This window comes from Pan troglodytes, chromosome 9 (genome assembly GCF_028858775.2).
Source record: "Pan troglodytes isolate AG18354 chromosome 9, NHGRI_mPanTro3-v2.0_pri, whole genome shotgun sequence".
NCBI lineage: Eukaryota > Metazoa > Chordata > Mammalia > Primates > Hominidae > Pan > Pan troglodytes.
In genome coordinates, this window is record NC_072407.2 from 68,781,113 (window position 1) to 68,804,554 (window position 23,442).

At 53.2% G+C, this 23,442-nt stretch overlaps 2 protein-coding genes and 1 long non-coding RNA gene across 10 annotated transcripts in view; 2 read left to right on the forward strand and 1 right to left on the reverse strand.

Moving 5' to 3' along the window:
- The first annotated feature begins 8,850 nt into the window (after nucleotides 1-8,850).
- PELI3 (pellino E3 ubiquitin protein ligase family member 3) lies at nucleotides 8,851-19,757 on the forward strand. Of its 3 annotated transcripts, none has more exons than XM_016921304.3 (8): nucleotides 8,851-8,873; nucleotides 10,564-10,716; nucleotides 11,270-11,341; nucleotides 13,675-13,804; nucleotides 14,803-14,904; nucleotides 15,675-15,869; nucleotides 16,171-16,359; nucleotides 18,018-19,757. In XM_016921304.3, exons 2-8 carry the CDS (start codon nucleotides 10,565-10,567, stop codon nucleotides 18,585-18,587), a joined length of 1,410 nt encoding a protein of 469 aa, XP_016776793.1. In that variant the 5' UTR covers nucleotides 8,851-8,873; nucleotide 10,564; the 3' UTR covers nucleotides 18,588-19,757. The 3 variants fall into 3 exon arrangements, with proteins under 3 accessions (XP_016776793.1, XP_001172024.1, XP_003951985.1); XM_001172024.6 differs by lacking the exon at nucleotides 8,851-8,873 and adding an exon at nucleotides 9,326-9,455; XM_003951936.5 differs by lacking the exons at nucleotides 8,851-8,873; nucleotides 11,270-11,341 and adding an exon at nucleotides 9,326-9,455.
- LOC107967123 (uncharacterized) lies at nucleotides 15,392-22,600 on the reverse strand. Its single transcript, XR_001707372.4, has 2 exons — nucleotides 22,461-22,600; nucleotides 15,392-17,533 (listed from the first exon to the last, which is right to left on the reverse strand). It is a non-coding gene; the product is annotated as an uncharacterized LOC107967123 (long non-coding RNA).
- DPP3 (dipeptidyl peptidase 3) overlaps nucleotides 22,444-23,442 on the forward strand; it is a 29,684-nt gene continuing 28,685 nt past the window's right edge. For 2 of the 6 annotated variants that reach the window (XM_063783119.1, XM_063783120.1), the window contains exon 1: nucleotides 22,751-22,887. In XM_063783119.1, the coding sequence (XP_063639189.1) occupies nucleotides 22,836-22,887 (52 nt within the window). In that variant the 5' untranslated portion in view covers nucleotides 22,751-22,835. Of the gene's footprint in view, nucleotides 22,888-23,442 lie in introns of all 6 variants that reach the window. The other 4 variants (XM_016921303.4, XM_024347269.3, XM_016921300.4 and 1 more) reach the window with 4 other exon arrangements.

Here is a 23,442-nt window from a genome sequence, read left to right on the forward strand (position 1 = left end):
TTTATTTATTTATTTATTTTATTTTGAGACGAAATCTCACTCTGTCACCTAGGCTGGAGTGCACTGGTGCAATCTCGGCTCACTGCAACCTCCACCTCCTGGGTTCAAGTAATTCTCCTGCCTCAGCCTCCTGAGTAGCTGGGATTACAGGTGCGCCCCACTGCGCCCAGCTAATTTTTATATTTTTAGTAGAAACGGGGTCTCGCCATGTTGGTCAGGCTGGTCTCAAACTCCTGACCTCGTGATCCACCCGCCTTGGCCTCCCAAAGTGCTGGTGTACTTTTGCTTTGCAATAAACTCTCTTGCTTACTCCTACTTTGGACTCACTCTCAAATTCTCTTGTATTGTGAAGTCAAAAACCTGAACTGGCCCACAAGCAACAATTCCTCTCATCAAGGTTGGGGTCTAAGTTCCTCCCCTTGAATCTGGTGGGCATGTTATTGTTCTGATTGATAGAATAAAGCAGAAGTGACACTGTGTGACATTGTGGCTTTTTTTTTTTTGAGACACGGTCTCACTCTTCCGTCTAGGCTGATGCGATCATAGCTCACTGTACCCTCTACCTTCCAGGTTCAAGCAATCCTCTTGCCTCAGCCTCCAGCGTAGCTGGGATTACAGGTATGTGCAACCACATCTGACTAATATTTTAATTTTTCATAGAGATAAGGCACGTTAGGCCAATCTCAGATTGCTATAAAGAAATACCTGATGGCCAGGCGTGGTGGCTCATGCCTATAATCCCAGCACTTTGGGAGGCCGAGATGGGCAGATCACATGAGGTCAGGAGTTCAAGACAAGCTTGGCCAACATGGTGAAATCCCATCTCTACTAAAAATACAAAAATTAGCCGGGCGTGGTGGTAGACATCTGTAAATCCCAGCTACTTTGGAGGCTGAGGCAGGAGAATCGCTTGAACTGGGAGGTGGAGGCTGCAGTGAGCCGAGATCACACCACTGCACTCCAGCCTGAGTGACAGAAGGAGACTCTGTCTCAAAAAAAAAAAGAAAGAAATACCTGAGACTAGGTAATTTATAAAGGAAAGAGGTTTAATTGGCTCACAGTTCTGCCAACTATACCAGAAGCATGATGCTGGTATCTGCTCAGCTTCTGGGGAGGCCTCAGGAAATTTACAATCATGGTGGAAGGTGAAGGGGGAGCAGGCATGTCACATGGCCAGCAGGAGCAAGAGAGAGTGAAGTGCCACACACTTAACCCCAGATCTCATGAGAATTCATTCACTATCACAAGCACAGCACCAAAGGGATGGTGCTAAACCATTAATGAGGAACTGCCCCACCAATCATCTCCCACCAGGCCCCATCTCCAACATTGGGGATTACATTTCAACATGAAATTTGAACAGGGACATATATCCAAACTATATCACGAGGTCTCACTATTGTTGCTCAGGCTGTTCTTAAACTCCTGGACTCAAGCAATCCTCCCACCTCGACCTCCCAAAGCTGCTGGGATTACAGGCATGAGCCACTGCTCAGCCTCACTGTGGCTTTTGTCTTAGACTCTTGGGTCACTTGTTTGGGAGAATCCAGCTGCCGTGTTGGTGTTGTAAGAACATTCAAGCTGTCCTCCAGAGAGGTCCACATGAAGAAGAACCCAGGCTTCCTGCCAACATCCAGTGCTCACTTTCCAGGCATATGAGTGAGCCTCCGGGAAGTAGATCACCCGGCCCTCAAGCTTTCTTATGACTAAAGTCCCAATTGACTTCTTAACTGCAACCCCATGAGACACTTGAGCCAGAACTCAGGTCCCAGCATAGGAAAACAGTGTATTTCATGGCAAATATGACACCATCTGGAAGTGAAACTCTTGTGGTGACTGATGTTTGACCCCCACATACCAAGGTGCTCTGCAGTAAGCTCTTTAAACAACACCTTCTAGCATAGAAAGCCCCTCACAAAGATGCTTATCTAAACCCCGCCAGTGGTCATGGATCTTGGCAAAAAGAAGTCTGAAGACATGACCAGCTGCACATGTTTTACCCTAAAAGAGAAAGGATACCTTCTGGAGTGTGGGTGCAGGGATCCATTATCTTGCAGCCGCCTAAGACATCACTTCTGTTTCTAAGTCATTAAATGTTTCTTTCTGAGAAACTGGATTTGTCAGTCTCTTTCTTCAGCCTCTCAGCTTTCTTGGACTTTGGGGGTAGGTTTGCATGGAACTGCTCATAACACTCAGCTAAACTGCTTTCAAGTTCCTGATTCCTAGAAACTGTATGAGATTAAACACTTACTCTTTTAAGCTGCTTAGATTGGGATAATTTGCTACTCAGCAATAACTAAGACAGATTTGGTGCCAGCTGGGCACAGTGGCTCACACCTGTAATCCTAGCCCTTTGGAAGGCTGAGGCAGGAGAATTACTTGAGCCCAGGAGTTCAAGACCAGCCTGAGCAACATAGTGAAACTCTGCCTCTACAAAACATAAAAATAAAAATTAGCCAGGCACAGTGGCATGCTCCTGTGGTCCCAGCTAATCAGGAGGCTGAGGTAGGATGATTGCTTGATCCCAAGAGTTTGAGGCTACAGCGAGCCATGACCATGCCACTGCACTCCAGCCTGGGCGACAGAGCGAGACCCTGGCTCAAAAAAAAAAAAAATTTTTTTTTTGAGCCAGGGTCTCGCTCTGTCGCCCAGGCTGGAGTGCAGTGGCGCTATCTCGGCTCACTGCAAGCTCCACCTCCTGGGTTCACACCATTCTCCTGCCTCAGCCTCCCGAGTAGCTGTGACTACGGGTACCCGCCACCACACCCGGCTAATTTTTTTGTATTTGTAGTAGAGACGGGGTTTCACTGTGTTTCACTTTCACTCCCAAAGTGCTGAGATTACAGGCGTCAGCCACCGTGCCCAGCCAAAAAAAAAAAAAAAAAAAAAGATTTAATGCCAGGAGTGAGGACAATAAAAAATACCTAAAAATGTGGGAGTAGTGAGCAGAGGCTAGAAAGACTTTAAGTATAGTGTTAGCAAAAGTCTGAAAGCCTTTGTATTAGTCATCCACTGCTGTATACCAATATACCACAAACACAGCAGCTTAAAACAACACACATTTATTACTTCGGTTTCTGTGGGATCAGGAGTCCAGGCATGGCTATGCAGAGTCCTCAGCATAGGGTGTCACATGACTTCAATCAAGGAGTCTGCTAGGGCTGTGGTCTCATCTGAGACTCAACTGGGGAAGAATCCTCTTTTTTTTTTTTTTTTGAGACAAAGTCTCACTCTGTTGCCCAGGCTGGAGGGCAGTGGCACGATCTCGGCTCACTGCAACCTCCACCTCCTGGGTTCAAGCAATTCGCCTGCCTCAGCCTCCCTAGTGGCTGGGATTACAGGAGTGCACCACTACACCTGTCTAATTTTTGTATTTTTAGTAGAGACGGGGTTTCACCATTTTGGCCAGGTTGGTCTTGAACTCCTGACCTCAGGTGATCCACACACCTCAGCCTCCCAAAGTGTTGGGATTACAGGTGTGAGCCACCACGCCCAGCCCAGAATCCACTTTTGTTGGCAGATTCAATTGCAGCTCCAGGACTGAGGGGTTTTTTTTGTTTTTTGTTTTTCCTTCTTCTGGCTGCTGGCTGCAAACCATTCTCAGCTCTTAGAGATCACTCTTGGTCCCTGATACATGGGCCTCCCCATATGGGAAGTGCACAAAATGGCAGCTTGCTTTTTTAAAGCCAGCAAGGAGTGAGAGAGACCCCAGCAAGACAGGTGCTACAAACTTATATAACATAATAACATCACTATGTGCATGTAATCAGGCACAACCCATCACCTTTGCCATATACTGTTGGTTAGAAGAAAGTCATAGGTCCTGCCCACCCACATTCAAGGGAAGGGGTTGACATAAAGGTGTGAATACCAGGAGTGAGGGATCATGGGACTACTTTAAGAAGACTGATGGCCTTAGAGAAGGCTGATAGTGAAAGCTGAAAGGAAAGTGGGAAAATATTATTGGATCTCAAGGGAAGGAGATCCTTGTTGTATAGTGGCAGGTAATTTAGCAACATTGTCATCCTTCATAATGTGTAGATTGGTATGGTAGCTCCTACCTGCAATCTCGACAACTCAGAAGGCTGAGGCTGGAGGATCACTAGGAGTTTCAGAACGGCCTGGGCAACATAGCTAGACTCTATCTCTAAAAAATGTTTTTAAATAGAAATAAACTAAGCTGGGCATGGTAGCATGTGCCTGTAGTCCCAGATACTGCAGAGGCTGAAGCAGGAGGATTGCTTGAGCTCAGGAGCTCAAGACTGCAAGTAATGCACCATTGCACTTCAGCCTGGGCAACAGAACAAGACTCTGACAAAAGGCAAGGAAAGAAAAGGAAGGGAGGGGAAGGGAAGGTGGGGGAAGGGGAGGTGGAGGGGAAGGGGAAGGGGGAAGGGGAGGGGAGGTGAGGGGGAGGGGGAGGGGAAGGGAGGGGGAAGGGAAGGGAAGGGGAGGGGGAGGAGAAGTGGGAGAGGAAGGGGAAGGGGGGGAGGGGGAGGAGGAGTGGGAGGGGAGGGGAAGGGGAAGAGGAAGGGAAAGGGAAAGGGGAAGGGGAAGGGGAGGGGAAGGGAAGGGAAGAAAGAAGAAAAAGGTAGAAGATGTGCCTAATGAAATATGTGATCTAGCTAAGGAGATTTCCAGGCAAAATGTTACAGGTAGTACCTTATTTCTTCTTCCTGCTTAGAGTAAAACATGAGAGGTGAGAGGCAAGTTATAAACTGACAGGAGCTCTGTTAAACCAAAAATAGTTAGAATTTGATGATTTTGAAAATTCCCAGCCTCAGCCAGGTGCAATGGCTCATGCCTGTAATCCCAGCATTTTGGGAGGCTGTGCAGGTGGATCATCTGAGGTCAGGGCTTCAAGACCAGCCTGACCAACAAGGTGAAACCCCATCTCTACTAAAAATACAAAATTAGCCAGGAGTGGTGATGCATGCCTATAATCTCAGCTACTTGGGAGGCTGAGGCAGGAGAATCACTTGAACCCAGGAGGTGGAGGTTGCAGTGAGCCGACATCACACCATTATACTCCAGCCTGGGCAACAAGAGCAAAACTTCGTCTCAAAAACAAACAAACAAACAAACAAACAAAGAAGAAGAAGAAAATTCCCAGCCTCTCCAGCCAAAAACAATGCTAAAATTAAGAAATGGCTTCTGGAAAAAGATCACATCAGAAAAACATGGTATAAAGTTGAAGCCAAGAGGCCAAGAGTATGCCTGTAAATTCCCTAAGACTTCAGGTCTAAGGCAATAGAACCATTCAAACAATAAGGGCTTCTAGAAACGTTAAAGGATTTGTCTATCAGCATGAGCCCAAGGTAGGGGGGCTTATCTCAAAGAGATTTGTGGGCATAGTCTAATGAAGTGAATAAGGTCCATAGAAATCTACAAAGTTTTTAAGAGAATTGTATTGGCAGAAACACTGACAACTTGGACTGTAAAGGACAGAGACAACAGAAATGGAAAAGAGGCATTCGAACCCTCAACTTCTATAGACAGGATGCAGGCCAAGAAAATTGCTCAGCTGCAAACACAGACTACCTTTTATGGAAAATGAAAGATGACTCAGGAAGTAGAACTAAGAGACCAAGAGCCATGGATTATTATTCTCAGGCCTTGCTTCAAGGGCTTTCCTCTAAAGCTAGAGACCGAGAACTGAAGCCCAGGTCGCCTCTGCTCTGGATCCCCAAATCCATGTGAGGGATCTGTCTTTTCCCAACCCCACCCTCCCCGTCTGGCATGGCCTCAAGGGCAGAACCTAGCATCTTAGCTCTTCCTTCTCCTCTCCAAATCTCCCAGCCCAGAAAGAATGTGCCGCTGTTGTTTTTTTCTCTTCTTCTTAATTTTTTTTAGAGACAGGATTTTACTCTGTTGCCCAGGCTGGAGTGCAGTGATGTGATCATAGCTCACTGCAGTCTCGATCTCCTGGGCTCAAATGATTCTCCTGACCCAACCTCTTGCGTAGCTGGGACTACAGGCAGGCACCACCATGCCCAGCTAATTTTTTTAATTTTGTAGAGACAGGGTCTTACTATGTTGCCCAGGCTCGTCTCAAACTCCTAGCCTCAAGCGATCCTCCTGCCTTGGCCTCCCAAAGCATTGGGGTGAGCCACTGCGCCCAGCCCTGTTTTGTTTTTTCCACATGTTTTCTCAACTAGATATACAACTACTTTTCCAAACTATTCCAAGCCTCTCCCCTTCAGGCATTAGAACCCAAGAATTAAAGAAATAAAGTTTCGGCTGGGCGTGGTGGCTCACACCTGTAATCCCAGCACTTTGGGAGGCAGAGGCGGGTGGATCACAAGGTCAGGAGATCGAGACCATCCTGGCTAACACAGTGAAACCCCGTTTCTACTAAAAATACAAAAATTAGCCGGGCGTGGTGGCGGGTGCCTGTAGTCCCAGCTACTCAGGAGGCTGAGGCAGAAGAATGGCGTGAACCTGGGAGGTGGAGCTTGCAGTGAGCCGAGATTGTGCCATTGTACTCCAGCCTAGGTGACAGAGCGAGACTCCGTCTCAAAAAAAAAAAGAAAAAAAAAGGGGGATCTAGAACTAGAAATACCATTTGGCCCAGCCATCCCTTTACTGGGTATATACCCAAAGGATTATAAATCATGCTGCTATAAAGACACAGGCACACGTATGTTTATTACGGCAATATTCACAATAGCAAAACTTGGAACCAATCCAAATGTCCAACAATGATAGACTGGGTTAAGAAAATGTGGCACATATACACCATGGAATACTATGCAGCCATAAAAAATGATGAGTTCATGTCCTTTGTAGGGACATGGATGAAGCTGGAAACCATCATTCTCAGCAAACTATCCCAAGGACAAAAAACCAAACACCACATTTTCTCACTCATAGATGGGAATTGAACAATGAGAACACATGGATACAGGAAGGGGAACATCACACACCGGGAACTGTTGTAGGGTGGGAGGAGGGGGGAGGGATAGCATTAGGAGATATACCTAATGCTAAATGACGAGTTAATGGGTGCAGCACACCAACATGGCACATGTATACATATGTAACAAACCTGCACGTTGTGCACATGTACCCTAAAACTTAAAGTATAATAATAATAAAAATTTTTTAAAAAGAAATAAAGTTTTTATTTTATTCCTTTCTTTGAACCAACAGGGACAAGATCTAGATTGAAGAGAGAAAAGGGAGGGTTGACAAAGGAATTTCAAAGCAATACTGCAAAATCCTATTCACCACAAGTAAGTATCATTATTATTCCCATTTTACACATAAGGAAACTGAAGCTTAGTGAGATTAAGAAGCTGGAGTTCTTGGAGCAGAGCGCTGGATTTAGAGCCAGAAGCCAAGGTTGGAACTTAGGCATCTGCTACTGGTGTCCTAACTCTCCCTTCCTCTCCCTTACTTGGGCAATCCTGGTGTCGGGCCCACCTCAGCCTCCCTGAGGCCTGATGGTCTGGCTGTGCCACCATGCAGCTCCAATCCCAGTACTGCCCCAGGAGAAATCCCTGCCTCCTCCTCCAGTGAGTCTTGGTGATCCCTCTCAGACCTTCCTCCATGCAGTCCAGTGTCAGGTGGAAGCACTGGGGCTCCTGTGAAGCATCAGCTCCGCATCTGCCTGGCTTGTGACCTGGGGCAAGTTTCTTCTTCTGCCTGAGCCTCAGCTTCCTGGTGTGTAAATTGGGGATTATAACAGGGATTCAGTATATATTCACTGAGGACCTGCTCTGGCAGGCAATGCATTAAAAGCTGGGGGTACACAAGGGAGTGAGGCTGTCCCAGGGTCCCCGTGCACACCCAGCACAATGGACGCCTCTGGTGGCATCAGTGAGGGCAGCTATCCTGTGTCACAGGGTTTGTGTGACCTGCAGCCAGCAGCCCAGCGGTCTGGTGGTGGCCTGCTTGGTGGAAGTCTCGCAGGGAGATTCTCTGTGACTAACGAGTGTCTTTTCCCCTAAAGGATGTGCCGTCGGCTGCTTTCTTGTTTCATCTAGCCGCTGGGCCCCAGAACAGTTGGCAAAGCAGTTGGTATCTTTGGCTATTTTTAGGTGGAGGAGTTAGCGGGGTGGATGTAGTAGGGCCCCAGGGGAGTCTGGTAGATGGGGAACTTCAGGTGCAACAAGTTTGTGGGGGTGGGAGTGGCAGCGGCTCCCTCTCAGGAATGTTTAGGCAAACTAAACATGCATCCTTCATAATGGAAGTCAAAAGCCACCTCCTCTGTGCAGTCTTCCTTGATTTTCTCATTAAACACCCCCGCCGCCCCCCACAAGACCAAAGACTTGATCTGGAACTATAATCCAGCCTTTATAGTTCCAGACCAAGAGTACTGAGCAATAGGGACCTTACCTGATGCAGACAAGGTTTCTTTTCTGCACCTCTTAGGCTCCATCCCTAGTCAGAACGACAAGGTACGAAGTTAGGAGTTGAGACTGAAGCCACTCATACAGCTGAGATTCACTCTTGGCCCGTTTCTAGCAAACTACAACAAGCAAGTCACTTTTGTAAATCTATTTCCTCATCTGTAAAATGGGCAACTATCGTGCCTGCCTCCCAGGATTAAAGTAAAGGGTTTAATTTGCTCAAAGCACAGCGCACAGCGCCTAACGTAGACTGATAGATCTCTCGCAAGCCCCAGGCCCAGAAGGGGCTGTGCTCCCCCAAAAGTCTCTTTCCTTTGCAGCACAGCGGGGGGTGTGTGCATCCTGGCGGAGGGGAGGGGACTGAGGGGAGGGGAATGGGGGGTGCCCGAGCTGGGCTGGAAGACGGGTCTGCGACTCTGGTCAACTGCAGCTGCTTTCCCCGGCCTCCACCGCTGCCGCACACCCCCTTTGCCTTTAGCATTTTCCTCCTCTCCTCTAATTGCGTGGCGTCCCCAGATGGTAGGCGGGGTGTCGGAGCTGGGGGTGGGTAGTCCCGGGCCTAAGGCTAGGGAAGGGGCCTCCAGCGCCGTGTGAGGGCCCTGACCGACGGTGGGGAGGGGCGCCCGTGTCTCTGGGAGAACCCCGGAGTCCCCGGAAATGGAGGCGGAGTTTGGGGAGTCTGAAATGGGGGAGGGGTCGTGTAGACTACGGGGGAGTCCTGAGCCGGCTAGGAGGGGCAAGGGAGTCCCTCAGACAGAGTGGAGAGCGGGGCTTCCCTGGTCAGAGGGCGGTACCAGGGGAAGGGCGTGGTCTCCTGCGAAGGGGCGGAGCTCCGCCTACGAAGGCTGAGCACCGCCGCAAGAGGCGGAGTCTGGAGCGAGGCGGGGCTCTCCTAGGGGCGGGGAAAATGGGGCGGGGCCTCCGGACAGGGGGCGGAGCGTGGCTGTTCGCGCTCATCCCCCTCCCCCGGCCCCGGGTGTCCCCGTGACGAGGCAGCGCGAAGCCGCCGCGGGCCGGGCCCATCCCGCCGCAGCGGCCCGGGGCCGAGCAGGGGCTAGGCGGGGAGGGAGCGGCGCCCAGCGGGGCCCGGAGCGTGGCCAGGTGAGGCCGCCGGGGCGGAGGGGGCGGGGGCTGCGCCGGGCGGGCCCCGGCGGGCGCGGGGGGCGTGTTTGCGTGTCTGGGGGTGGTGGAGGGAGTGGGTCCGAGGGCGGGCGCCGGTGGCTGCTGCGCCCCCGCGCGTCCCTGCGGTCGCGGGTGCGGGTGGTCTCTGCGCCGTCCGGGCCCGGGGCGTGCGGGGCCGTGCACGCGCGCGTGTTGTGCGGAGGGGCCGCCGGGTGTGGACCTGCGTAGGTGCTGGGCCGCGGTTCTCGTTCTGCCCGCCCGGGGCGCAGGGCGCGGGCCTGCCCCGGCGCGGTCCCTCTGGCGCGGGGATGTTTTCCAAACGGGCTGCCTGCGGGAGACGGCTGTGCTGCAGCCCGAGCTCGAGCGGGGAGCGCCGCCTCCGCAGGCCTCCTGAGACCCGGGCGGCTGGGGACGCAGACAGACACCTGAGGGAGGGAGGGAGGGAAGAGCGCGCACCCAGGAGGAGTCTATTGGCCTACCCGCAGGGGGAGGCCGAGATGGGGAGACTGAGGCAGATGGTGAGGCGGAGGCGGGCAGACAGGCAGAGACGGGGAATGGGGGGAGAGAGACGGCGAAAAGGACAGCGGCTGGGAGGACAGAGAGTCATTGAGAAAGCAGATGGACAGACAGAGGCCTAGACCTCAAAGGGGCAAGAAAGATTCGGATGGACAGGTGGATTCAAAGAACCTGTCAGAGAGGCTAAATCAGAGGTCCAGAGGCTAAGAGCTATAAGCAGGAACTGAGTCTGAGATGAGGGGTAACGGCCCCCAACTCATTGGGTGCCCCGCTTTGAAGCACATCCCAGACTGGGATCTTGGCCAAAAAGCAGCCTCTGGCCACCCCAAGTTGGTCCATCTCTCTGGCACCACTGAATATCCTGACTCTCTTCACTGTGCCACCCCTCCCTGGTATCCCAGCAACCTCGGGCAGTTTTGAGGAGGCAGAGGGGAAGTGGTTGCCATAGCAGTAGAGGCGGTGAAAGGTCACCCTTGCCTTAGCCTAGGCGGCCCTGCAGCAGGCTGCAGCTGTAATTGAGCCGGGCTGGGGTGGGAACCTACAAAGCTCTTTTCTCTCCCACTCTGCCCAGAATGGTGCTGGAAGGAAACCCTGAAGTGGGGTCCCCCCGAACCTCAGACCTCCAGCACCGGGGGAACAAGGGCTCTTGCATTCTCTCCTCTCCCGGTGAAGATGCGCAGCCAGGCGAGGAGCCCATCAAGTATGGTGAACTCATCGTCCTGGGGTGAGCATCCCTGGCCTAGAAGGGGTGAAGCACCAGACACCCACCCAACGCAGCCAGAACAAGGGCCCCGACCCCTCCTCCCCCCACATAGGGCCTTCTGCTGTTCGTCCCTCCTCACCTTCCTAGCTGAAAGACAAAATTGACCAAACCCACCTCAATTCATAATTATTATTTTATCTTCCCATTTTTCACAAAGTACTGTGACAACTCTAACCACCCAACTTCCTGATCAGATGAGAAAAACGTTAACACCAGCTGCCTTTCCTAAAGCACTTAGTGTGTGTGGTGTGGGGTGAAGAACTCTGGTTCTCCAGCAAAACTGCTTGGTTCAAATCCTGCCTCTGCAAGTTGCTGAACTTCCCTGTGCCTCCGTTTCCCCTGTTTTGCAAATGGGGATGATAATAATCCCTTCCTCAGAGGGTTGTCGGAAGAAATGAATGAGGTGATTTCTGTAAAGTACATAGAACAGCGCCTAGCACATATCGAGTGTTCTGGGAGGCAGGCCTGTGCCAAGCCCTTTCATGGACATTATTTCATTTCAATCTTCACAAAGATGCTGTGAGGAAGGAGGTGAGGAAACCGAGGCTCAGAGAGGGGAAGTGACTGGCCCAAGGGCACACAGCTGGTAAGTGGCAGGGCTGGGATTTGGACCCAGGTCTTTCTTACTCTAGGTCTAGTGCGCTTTCACTAAGCCACAGCTGACCCTCACACTACAGATGAGAAAGCCAAGGCCAGGAGAGAGGAAGCAACGTGATCTGGCGGCCTGGCCAACCTCATCCCTTCCTGGTCTTCGCCTGACCAGGATCCCTGCACCATCCACTCAGATCTTTCCCCAGGGACAGACCCTCTTCCTCCTCCCCCATCTAGATCTCCTTTTGGCCTCTCTTTGCCATCAGTCCTAAAGAAACTATTTGATAAGCTATATTATCATTAAGATTTTTTTTTAATGGCTGTTTGTTGACACATGCTTTAAAAAAAAAAAAAGCAGTAATAGTGAACACTTATCAAGGGCTTCCTATAAATATGCCAAACTCTGTGCCAAGCGCTTTTAAATGCTTTGTCTCATTTAGTTCTCAAAATGAACCTGCGAGGTAGGTCCTAAAAAATTAGCTCCATTTTACAGAGGTCATGTGATAAGTGGAAGAGCCAGATTTAAGCCAGGCCCATCTGTGTCCCAAGCCTGTGTCCTGAACTGTCCCACCTCAAGACCTGCCCCCCATGTGTGAGAAGAGCTCACAAGGGCAAAAGTGATGTCTCCCTTGGGAGAAGCTGCCTTGGAAAAGCAGCTGCTTCATATCCCAAAGGCAGGACTGGCTTTCCAGCCCAAGGCAAGGCCACTAATGTGGGAGGCTGCAGACCCATGGGTATGGACCCTCCTGTCAGCCCCCTTGCGGAGCAGAGTCCACACTGGCTGCATATCAGAGCTGGCTGGAGGGCACTGAAAATACACATTGACAGGCCCTCTCCAAGCCTACAGAATCACAGTCGCAGTGGGTGGGACCAGGGAATCTGTTTTTTTTTTTTTTTTTTTTTTGAGACAGAGTCTTGCTCTGTCACCCAGGCTGGAGTACAGTGGCACGATATCAGTTCACTGCAACCTCCACCTCCTGGGTTCAAGTGATTTTCCTGCCTCAGCCTCCTGAGTAGCTGGGATTACAGGCACCCACCAGCATGCCTGGCTAGTTTTTGTATTTTCAGTAGAGACGGGGTTTTATTATGTTGGCCAGGCTGGTCTTGAACTCCTGACCTCAAGTGATCTGCCTGCCTCGGTCTCCCAAAGTGCTGGGATTACAGGTGTGAGCCACTGCGCCCGGCCTCATCTGGATTTTAACAAACTCACTACAAGATTCTGATTCAAGTGGCCTTGTCTGTATTTGGCAGCTCTTTGTCCTGTCACTTCCTGTTCCCAGACCTTCCTGGCACCCCACTGGTTATTGAATAATGTCCTCAGCCTGGAGTTCAGAGCCCTCCCACCAGTGTCATCTCCCCCACATACTTCACCACCAAAGCCACCATTCCCTGATCTCATCAGACCCTGCCAGCCTTGGGCCCTTTGCTTAGGGTGAGCCTCCATCTAGAGGGGCTTCTGGAGTCAGAGAGACTGGGCTCAAATCTGGACATTTTCACCTACTAGCCAGAGGCAAGTCACATTACCTCCCTGAGCCTTGATTTCTCTCATTTGTAAGATGGGCAGAAAGCCACTTGCCTGGCAGGCCACTGCACAGATTCCATTAGGTGATTGATAACATGAAGGCCGGGAACACAGAGGCAGCAGCCCATGGCAGCGATGAGAGCTATGCCTCACCCCCTCTGTGCCTCTCACAGCCATCCCCTCCAGACAAGAGCTGGAAAGGCAGGTGGAAATTTGACATGTATGGACATATGGAGGTACTGGCATTGTGTGTCATTTTTTCCTTCCATTTTGGTTTTGAGTAGTGGTGTGATAAGTGACAGCTTACTACAGGTGAACCCTTTCTAGTTCTTCAAAACCCAGTAGAGGTGTTCCCTCTCCCAGAAACCTGATCCTAGGGCGAGAATTCCCTTTTCTTCCTCTAGGCTTATGGCATCCTTGGCTTGTGCCTGGGTGTGGCAGGTGGCACCTAGGTTCCTGGAGAAGCTGAGGAACCCCTCCACTGAGGGCCCACAACTGACCCGTGGTGCATCACCTCTACCGCCCCAGTGCACAGCACCCATCCAGGCATGGCTCAAGTGTCCAGGAAATACTTGGTTAACTGAATGAAAGTGCTTTTGAAACTGCTCTGACACCCCCCTCCCACTCCCCAAGGTACCAATTTGTTATTGTAGGGTCTTCTAGTTTCAGGTGCTTGTAGAGCTTGTTTATTAAGGTAGGATCTGCCTAGAAGTTGGCAGTTTCCTCCAAGTCTCATCAGGGGTTCACTTTCTCTCTTTCTCTCTCTCCTCTTGCAACCCCTTCTTCTTAACCCCCGACATCTACAGCTACAATGGGTGTCTGGCAAGTGGGGACAAGGGCCGCCGGCGAAGCCGCCTGGCACTGAGCCGCCGGCCGCACGCCAACGGGGTGAAGCCAGACGTCATGCACCACATCTCCACGCCGCTCGTCTCCAAGGCAAGCAACTGACCCATAGACCTGAGGTCCTGCCCTTCCTGCCCAAGGCCCAGGTCTTCGGCCTTCCAGGTCCTACCTGCCCACAGCCCCCACACCTTAACAGGGGAGCCCACTTTGTGTCATCACTCACTGCTTATTGGGCCATCCGAGAATGGTGATGAAAAATCCTTTGCAGTGTGCGCAGTTCTTTACAGTTTGCAAAATGTTGCCTTAACCACTGGACCTCTCTGAACCTTGGCTGCCTCTAAGATGGTGCTGCTTATTTCCATCCAATGGAAATGGAAATGGGTGGAAATGAGCTGCACCATTTTAGAGGCAGCCAAGGTTCAGAGAGTGGGAGGTGACAGTCATACTGCAATGGTAAAGGAAAAACCTTTGACTTTAGAGGATTTGGGTTAGAATTCAGCCTCTGATATTTCCAGCTGTGTGCCTTTAGGCCAGTTTCTCTCTGACCTGCAGTTTCTTCAACTCTAAAATGGAACAATAACCCCATTCTTTTTATTTTTGAAACGGAATCTCGTTCTGTCACCCAGGCTGGAGTACAGTGGTGCAATCTCAGCTCACTGCAAGCTCTGCCTCCCGGGTTCAAGCCATTCTCCTGCCTCAGCCTCCCGAGTAGCTGGGACTACAGGCGTGCACCACCACACCCAGCTAATTTTTTTTTTTTTTTTTTTTGTATTTTTAGTAGAGACGGGATTTCACTATGTTGGCCAGGCCAGTCTTGAACTCCTGACCTCAAGTGATCCGCCCACCTCAGCCTCCCAAAATGCTGGGATTACAGGCGTGAGCCACCGCGCCCAGCCTGATAACCCCATCCTTAGGGTGACTGTAGGGCTTAAATCATGTGAAACATCTGCTGCACTGTCCACCCTCTGAGAAGGATGGAGCTGCCCCCTTCCCAGGGAGTGGCTGCTGGGCCTTGAGCTCCAGGTGCTTGCTCAAGGCATACACTTATCATGGCTGCACACCCTGGCAAGTGACTTTTTTCTCCCCACCAGGCACTGAGTAACCGTGGTCAGCACAGCATCTCGTATACACTGTCTCGGAGCCACTCGGTCATAGTGGAGTATACACATGATAGCGACACAGACATGTTCCAGGTATGCTCAGGCCTCTCCACACACCTCCTGGCCACCAGGCCTCTAGGCTCTGCAAGCATTTCAGGTGAGGCTACAGGCTGGGAGGCCATGGGAAAGCTGCTTCTCTCCAGACGAGGAAGCAGGATGTCCCAGTGTGGGCTGTTGACTGCAGAGTCACACAGCAAGTCAGTGGCTATATCAAGGATCAAACTCAAGACTCCTAGACTGTGGGAGGTCACACAGCTCAGGAGTTCAGGTGTGAGAGGCCTAATGCCTGGGTTCAGATTTTGGCTCCATCACTTACCACTGGGTGACTTTGGGGAAGCATCACTTAAGTTCTCTGGGCCTTGGTTTACTCATCTGTAAAATGAGGCCCATAATAGTACCCACCCCATGGGAAGATTAACTTAGGCATTGCATATAAAATGTTTAGCATGGTGGCTGGCATATAGCAAATAGTTACTTAGAAGTCACTATCTACTGCTAACATTTGAGCACCCTCTTATAATTATATCAGCAAATCAACTTGTATTTATTGAATGGGGCGATCCCTAGTGCTGTGGGGGCAACAGAGAAGGAGAAGCTGCTCCAGGCCATGGCTTCTTGGACTTGGAGACCCCACCTGGGAGCCTAGAGGGCCTATGGAGTTGGTGCTGCCCCTTCTCCAGGGCCTGGCAGCCTCCTTTTTTGGTGACCTTGCATACAGAGCAGCTGCTGGTACTCTGGGAGGGAAGGCCCATGAGAGTCCCCTATGTACATACAGTCCCTGCTTGCTCTCCCTGTCCTCACAGATCGGCCGCTCCACAGAGAACATGATTGACTTCGTGGTAACAGACACGTCCCCTGGAGGAGGGGCTGCCGAGGGCCCTTCTGCCCAGAGCACCATCTCTCGCTATGCCTGCCGCATCCTCTGTGACCGCCGGCCACCCTATACTGCCCGCATCTATGCCGCTGGCTTCGATGCCTCTAGCAACATCTTCCTTGGAGTGAGTGAGCCCTAGGAAGGGACCAACTCTTCATCTGTGAAGCAAGGGGTAGGCTTGGGAGGTGCAGCATCTTGAGGTGATGAACCAGCCCACAGTAATCCAAATGGTGGTCCTGGCAGTTAGCAACCCCACCTAACTGATGAGCAAAGTGAGGCCCAGAGAGACGCTCAAGTCATGCAGCTTCAATGCCAGTCCTCTCTGGGCCGCCTCTGAACTTGAGGGTAGGGGGGGCAGTGCCTCTGGCACATGGCCTGCTGGGGGGCCCCTGGGGGATGTGATCTGATTCCTCATGTGGTCCCAGGAGCGAGCGGCCAAATGGCGGACCCCAGATGGCCTGATGGATGGACTGACCACTAATGGAGTCCTGGTGATGCACCCGGCAGGCGGCTTCTCCGAGGACTCAGCCCCGGGTGTCTGGCGGGAGATCTCGGTCTGTGGGAATGTGTACACATTGCGGGACAGCCGCTCAGCCCAGCAGCGGGGCAAGCTGGTAGGTGGCCTGCTCCATTCCCCACCCCTATCCTTGCCAGGCCCTCACAAGCTGCCCATCCCCCTGCCCAAGCCAGGAGATGATCTCCAGTCCTTCTGCCCCAGGGAGCCCCAACAGGCTCCATATCAGGGAATCCCAGGCCCAGGGAGTTCTTAGCATGAGCCACTTGTCCCACAGACAGGCAGACAGACCAGGGTCCCCAAGCATAGCATGCATACCACTGGAGGTCCAGGGGGTGATGCGATCAAGGCACACACAAACATACTGTGCAGTCCCAGGTGGCTTCAAGGCTGCTGGCAGCTTAAAAAAAATCACACCTTCTTATGAGAGTGACACTTGGCCCATGTGTGAGCAGTTTATAGCCTAAAGGGTTGGCAGTTTGTAGCATGTCTATCACGTTCAGACAGGTTTAGCACTGTTCTCCTCTCCCAGGAGGAAAGGGTCCTTACAGTAGTTCTGACACAGGTGTTAGTGGCAGCTCCTTGTGGTACAGATCAGAGAGCTGAGGTTAGCAGCCGGGAGTGAGTCCTAGAGAGAGGCAGGGGCTGTCCAAGGTCACATGGCCGTGCTCCTCAAACTGGCCATGCACTGCTCTTCTCTGGCATGAGCACATTGGCCAAGGAGATGCAAAACCTCAGAGAAAAGCCTGGCTTTTCTTTCCAGAGCATCAACTCTGTGGGGAGGTCTGGGGAAGCATTGTTCGTTAAAACGATGCATGTGAATGTTTCACAAGCCTACTCTTCTTGAGCACTATTTGCCACGCACTGTTCTAAGTTTTTAAACTGATTGATCCATTTTTTTTTTTTTTATTTATTTTTTTGAGATGGAGTCTCACTCTATCCCCCAGGCTGGAGTGCAATGGCACAATCTTGGCTCACTGCAACCTCCGCCTCCTGGGTTCAAGTGATTCGCCTGCCTCAGCCTCCCACGTAGCTGGGACTACAAGCATGAGCCACCACACCTGGCTAACTTTTTGTATTTTTAGTAGAGATGGGGTTTCACCATGTTGGCCAGGCTGGTCTGGAACTCCTGACCTCAGGTGATGTGCTCGTCTCGGCCTCCCAAAGTGCTGGGATTACAGGTGTGAGCCACCGCGCCCGGCCTGATGGATTCATTTAATCTTCACAAGAACCACTTGAGATGCCAGAAGGTGCAGTCCATCTTGATGAGGAAACTGAGATGGAGAGAGGTTAAGTTACTCGACAAGGGACACAGTTAGTCAACGGTGAGGCCAGAATTCAGCCTGGGCAGCCTAGCTCCTGAGTTTTTGCTTTTAACTGTAACTACTGGGACAGCTGCTTTGGGCTAAGTACCCAGCATTCCCCATTAGCTTTGAGCTAAGTACCCAGCATTCCTCATTAGAGGCCTTTCCTGCCTCTGTCAGGAGGAGGGCACTTCAGAAAACATCTTATTTTAGAAAAACCCTGTCTGGGTCAGACTTCCTGATTAGACAGATGGGGAAACCAAGGCCCATGCCCCGCTGGGAGGGGGGATCAGCATGTGCCTGGGATGCACCTGCCTGCCCACTTGGCCTCCTAGCCTGCCTTGCTCCTCTGCCCTGCCCCCCAGGGTGTCCTCTCCAGGGAGGCTCCGTGGGATGGACCCGTGGCTCAGCAGGGGCCTCTTGGGCAGTAAGGCCCTTCTACTGCCTCTGGCAGGTGGAAAACGAGTCCAACGTGCTGCAGGACGGCTCTCTCATCGACCTGTGTGGGGCCACACTGCTGTGGCGCACACCGGCGGGGCTGCTGCGGGCTCCCACACTGAAGCAACTGGAGGCCCAGCGGCAGGAGGCAAATGCAGCGCGGCCCCAGTGCCCCGTGGGCCTCAGCACTCTGGCCTTCCCCAGCCCAGCCCGTGGCCGCACAGCGCCCGACAAACAGCAGCCCTGGGTCTACGTCCGCTGCGGGCACGTCCACGGCTACCACGGCTGGGGCTGCCGGCGGGAGCGGGGCCCCCAGGAGCGCGAATGTCCTCTCTGCCGCCTTGTGGGGCCTTATGTGCCTCTATGGCTTGGCCAGGAGGCCGGCCTCTGCCTGGACCCTGGGCCGCCTAGCCATGCCTTTGCACCTTGCGGCCACGTCTGCTCTGAGAAGACTGCCCGCTACTGGGCCCAGACACCACTGCCCCACGGCACCCATGCTTTCCATGCCGCCTGCCCCTTTTGCGGGGCCTGGCTTACTGGCGAGCATGGCTGCGTCCGCCTCATTTTCCAGGGCCCGCTGGATTAGGCTCCCTGGGGCCCCCTGCTGCTGTGCCCACCTGCCCACCCAGGTCCCCACCTCCTGCAGCCCAGAGGGAGCTCTGCATGTGGGACACTCCCTGCTGGCACAGCCACACCAGATGGACATGTTGGATGGGCTGTGCCCTTCCCCCCAACTGTGGCCCCCCAAGGAGGTCCCCAAGATCTCCACCCCAGTCATGCTGATGGGGCCTTCAGCACCAGCTCTGTCCTGGGTCGATGGAGGAAAGCCCAGCCCCATGGCCTTGCCCTTCCTGGGGCATCCCACATCGTGCCGCCGACACTGTGTGCCCCTGGGGGAGTGAAGGGGCCAGGGGCCTTTGACCCCCAGCTTAGGCTGGCTATGCCCTGAGCCTGCCAACCCAGTTTCAGACACTCATCCTTCATCCTTCCTGCTGCCGCCCTGGGTTCCTCTATAAACCTCGCTGCTCAGCTGCCCCCACAAGTCCCACATGCCCCGCATGCGTGCAATGCCTCCAGCCCCCAAGTGAGTGGTGGGTGGGTGGCAGGCTGGGCCTAGCACTTGCTGATAGCCACTATGGGCTCGACTCTGTGCTAAGTGGTATCTGGGGACACAGAGGCAATCAGACCTGGTTCCCCGCCTGGTGGAGTTCACAGTCTAGTGGAGGACAGACTGTTAACAAATGGCAACACGGCTTCATGCGTGCCAGGATCAGAGTACAAATCGGGCTGTGGCAGGCCTCACTGGTAATGGAAAAGTGAGGGAGGCTTCACGGAGGAGGTGTCATAGGAGCTCAGCCTCGACGGCTGCTCGGAACCCTCCGAGTCCACAAGATGGGAAGCGAGTCCACAAGATGGGAAGCGTGATCTATACAGAAGGGAGGGCCTGTGCACAGGCTCAGGTGTCAGTAAGCCAGAAATCCAGGGACAGAGTCAGGATGGCTGGAGCATGGACTGCGGGGGGAACAGAGAAGGGGGTGGAGCAAAAGGTTGGGACCATGTGACCAGGGAAGATGCTGGATGGAGGATTCTGAACCTCATTTGTGGACGGTCAGGAGTCAACAAAGGGAGGAGAGAGGACTCACTGGTCAAGAGTGTCGGCTGTGACACAAGGGCCATCATCCCTGAATGCCCACCATGTGCCCCGCACTGTGCTGATGATGATAATAATAACTACATCCATTGAGCACTCTCCAGACACCGGGCTCTGCTTCTTGGAGGTTTTGTTATTTAATCCTCATAGTAACCCAAGAAGGGAGGTGTTGCCATTTTTGTCTCTGAGGAGTTGAGGGCAGATGCACCAAGTCACACAACTAGAAAGTGGCCAAGCCAGGATTTGAATCCACAGCTGCTCCTCTCCATCACAGTGTTGCTTTCCTTCAACAGAGGTGGGGGTGAACCAAGCAGGGTTTTGGATACTAGATTGGTGGACACCCACCTGCTTCGTGCCCAGCCCTGCGCAGGGCCCCTGCAGTGGGCAAGGCCGGGCCTCTCGCAGCCCATGGTCTGCAGAGGGACCTACCCGTGCTTGTGTTGGAAGCTGGCCCCCACACCTGTGCTGGCCACCTGTACCCCAGGCCAGGATGCAGTGGGCTATTAGCCAGGCTGGAAGTGTTCAGAGGAGTGAGAACCAGGGGCTCTAGAAGGCCCAGGGAGGACCTGGAGCCTGAGCCAAGTCTTGAATGGCAGAGCATCTCCAGAGGCAGAGAGGAGTTGGGAGGGCAGCCCAGGTGAGGGGAACAGCATGGTGTGGCAGGGAACATGCCTGGTGTGGAGGGGGGCAGCAAAAAGGAATGGGGGGTAGGGAAGGTTGCTGGGGCCTGGTGGGCCTTGATTGCCATGGAAGCCAAGCCTGAACTGGATTCCTATTCATCCTGGCCACAGGTGGGCGTGTTGCTGGGGTTGCCCCAGACCATTCCTGCAGGGAGTGAGCCAGGAAGACAGGTAGACGGCTGTTCTGGAGATGAAGAGAAGAAGGCTCTGAGTATAGGCCTGACCTGGGCATCGTCCCCAATAGATGACAGAGCCTAGGGAAGTACAGATTCCAAGGGGAGGGATGGACCTGACCAAGGCCACACAGCTGGTTGCGGCCAGGGAGATCAGACCTGGGCTATTGAGAAGACAGAGGGCACCCAAATGTGATGAGAGAAGGAGGAGGGTGTGATCAGATTCTTGCTTCCAGAGCATGGCACTGCTGCAGTGGGGGTGAAGGGGAGGGTGGGGATGCTGCAGGAGGTGTGGGAGCATTCCAACTTCTCTCCCCTCAACATACACACAACACACAAAGCACTCAAAATCCAACTCTTCCAAGTTCTCTCTTCTGACCCTGTTGGGAACCAGGCAGGGGAACATTCTGATCCCATTTCCAGTGGGGAACCTCAGACCCTAGGAGGAAAGACCAGCAAAGGGCACCACAGTAGATGATAGGGAGGATTCAGAGGTATTGGTGGAGGGGGTCAGACAGCCCTGGTCTTGTCCCAGCTCTGCCTTTGCCAGCTGTTAGAGCCTCAGTTTCCTCAGTGCTAAAGGGGATAACAGTCACTACCTCGCCAGGTGGTTGTGAATATACGGAGAGCACCTGTAACACAGTTGATTCGTAACTGTTGCTCCTCACCGACCCCTTTTGCATTCCCATGGGGAAGAGCCAAGGCTGGGGAGTTATGACTCCAGTGATAGACTGCTCCATGTGAGTGACTGTGTGTGTGTATCTCTATGTTGGGGCCAGGGACACCTGAACTGTGTGGTGTTATAGGAGTCGGCGAACCTCTTAGCCTCAGTTTCCCTATCTGTACAATGGGTAAAGTGATGATACCTCAGGATTTTTGCAAGAATTAAATGAGGTCCTCCATGCCAAACTGCTAGCAAGGGACCTCAGTACATGCTCATTTTATCTGTGATCATAAAAATGTGATCACGTAGCTGGTTGGGGGGTCCTGAGAGCACTGGGATCTTTTCCTTGCCTGAGCTGCCCCCTGCTGGGAGTGGGCAGCACTACCTCCCTTACCTGTGCACATTTCAACTTCACCTGTCAGCCAACTTTATACCCATTTTAAAGACAATGAAAACGGAGGCACAGGAAAGAAGAGGGGTGACTTTCCTAAGGACACCGACCAACTTGTTGAACTCCCCCATATAACAAGTAATCATCAAAGCTAACAGCTTGTAACACTGTTGTGTCAAGCAGGGCCTTGGGCACCTTTGTGGATGAGAAACTGATGTCTATGGTAAGCAGAGGCTGTCTGGCCTAGACACGGGCGTAGCAAGGAGACCGTGCGGGATTTCAGTACCCAAACGCCCCTCACCCTGCGCAACTGTAGGGAGCGGCACTGCAGTCAACACATCACAACTTACAATATCCCTTGGATTGGATTCAATTATTAGCCTGGTTTTCCGGTTCATAAAGCCAAGACTCCCAGACAGCCTCACTCCACCCCCTAGTCTGACCCTGGGCCCTCACCACTACTCCCCATTTGGCCTAGGCCCTTCCGCATGCCCCACCCAGACCGTGGTCCCGTGAGTCCGTCCAGACCTGTAAAAGTGGACCGCGGGCCCGCCTCTGCTCTGGACTCCCTTTCGGGGCCGCAGGAGGCTTTCTCATCCATCAGGCATCTGGCAAGCACCAGGAAACTGCCAGCCTGTTTGTGCTAAGGAAACTGAGGCTCGGGAATGTTTAGCGGCTCCTTCCAGGCCCGTGGCGGGTGGGTGGTGGTACAGTGAAGCAGTCGAGGCGTTTCTCCGCGCCCCTACACGGGTGGGACCACCTCAGCCCTGGCCCGATCCCACTCAACCGTAGCCCCGATTCCCGGCACCGAGAGCTTTGCAACTTCCAAGTCTCCACCCCCAGGTCCCGAGTCCCGAGAGGAAGGTGGAGCCACATTACTCCTATTGTGTAGGTTCCCACCTGCAAGAGTGATGTCGGGTCCTCTGAGGTGAAACCCCAAAGGAAAGCGGGATCGGGACTGGGGGAGGGGGATTCCCAAGTCCCTGACACCCGCGCCGTCTCGGCCTGGGCTTGGTGACCTCGTCAGTCCCGTCTGCCGGGACTAGGCCGCGGCCAGGCCGGGCACAGCGGTACCCGGTCCGGCGCGTGTGCGGCCTGCTGACAAAAGGCCGAGCCCGCAGGGCCAATCCGCGCGCCACCCCGTAGCGCCTGGGGGCGGGAGCGGGCGAGCCGAGAAGCTCGTCTTGGCGCGTCTATTGGCTGGTACTGACGCCCATCCGGACCCCGAGGCCAGGCAGTTGGCCAAGGGGGGCGGGGTTCGCAGAGCCCCAATGAATGGGGGAGCCGGAAGCAGGAAGTGAGTTTGCGAACGGAGAAGCTGCTGCAGGTGAGGCGCGGCGCCTGGGCTTTTGGGGTCAAAGCGTGTCATCCCGGGGGACCAAGGCGAATCCGTACTGAGCGCAAAATCGTTCCCTTTCTGCCCACTCTCCAGTACCCCCTCCAAATTCACCCCGCCCTCGAGGCCAAGGAGTGCTCCGGGGAGCAAAGAGTTAACAGCCCTTTCCGAACCTCGAGGCTGTGCTATTGGGGCGGGGCTTCTGGAGGCCGGGGCAGGGCGAGGAGGCTGGAAACTGTCCCAGCCGGGACGGGGCGTGGCGGGGAGAATGCCCCGGGTTGGGGAATCCCCGGGTTCCAACGGGGCTGTCAGACCTTCAGTAAATTGTTGGCTTTTCCAAGCCTCAGTTTCCCTATCTGTAAAATGGGTTTTCTTCTGGTTGTGAACTTCTGTGGTGGAGCACAGGGAGCGAGCAGGAGAATGGAGGACCAAGGAAAAGGCATTTAGAGGGATGAGAATGGGACAGTTTCAAGCAAAATCATTTATTGCTGTGGATACTTTCCGTCCAGGGCGACTTCATCTGATTAGCGCACCCACCTGGTAATA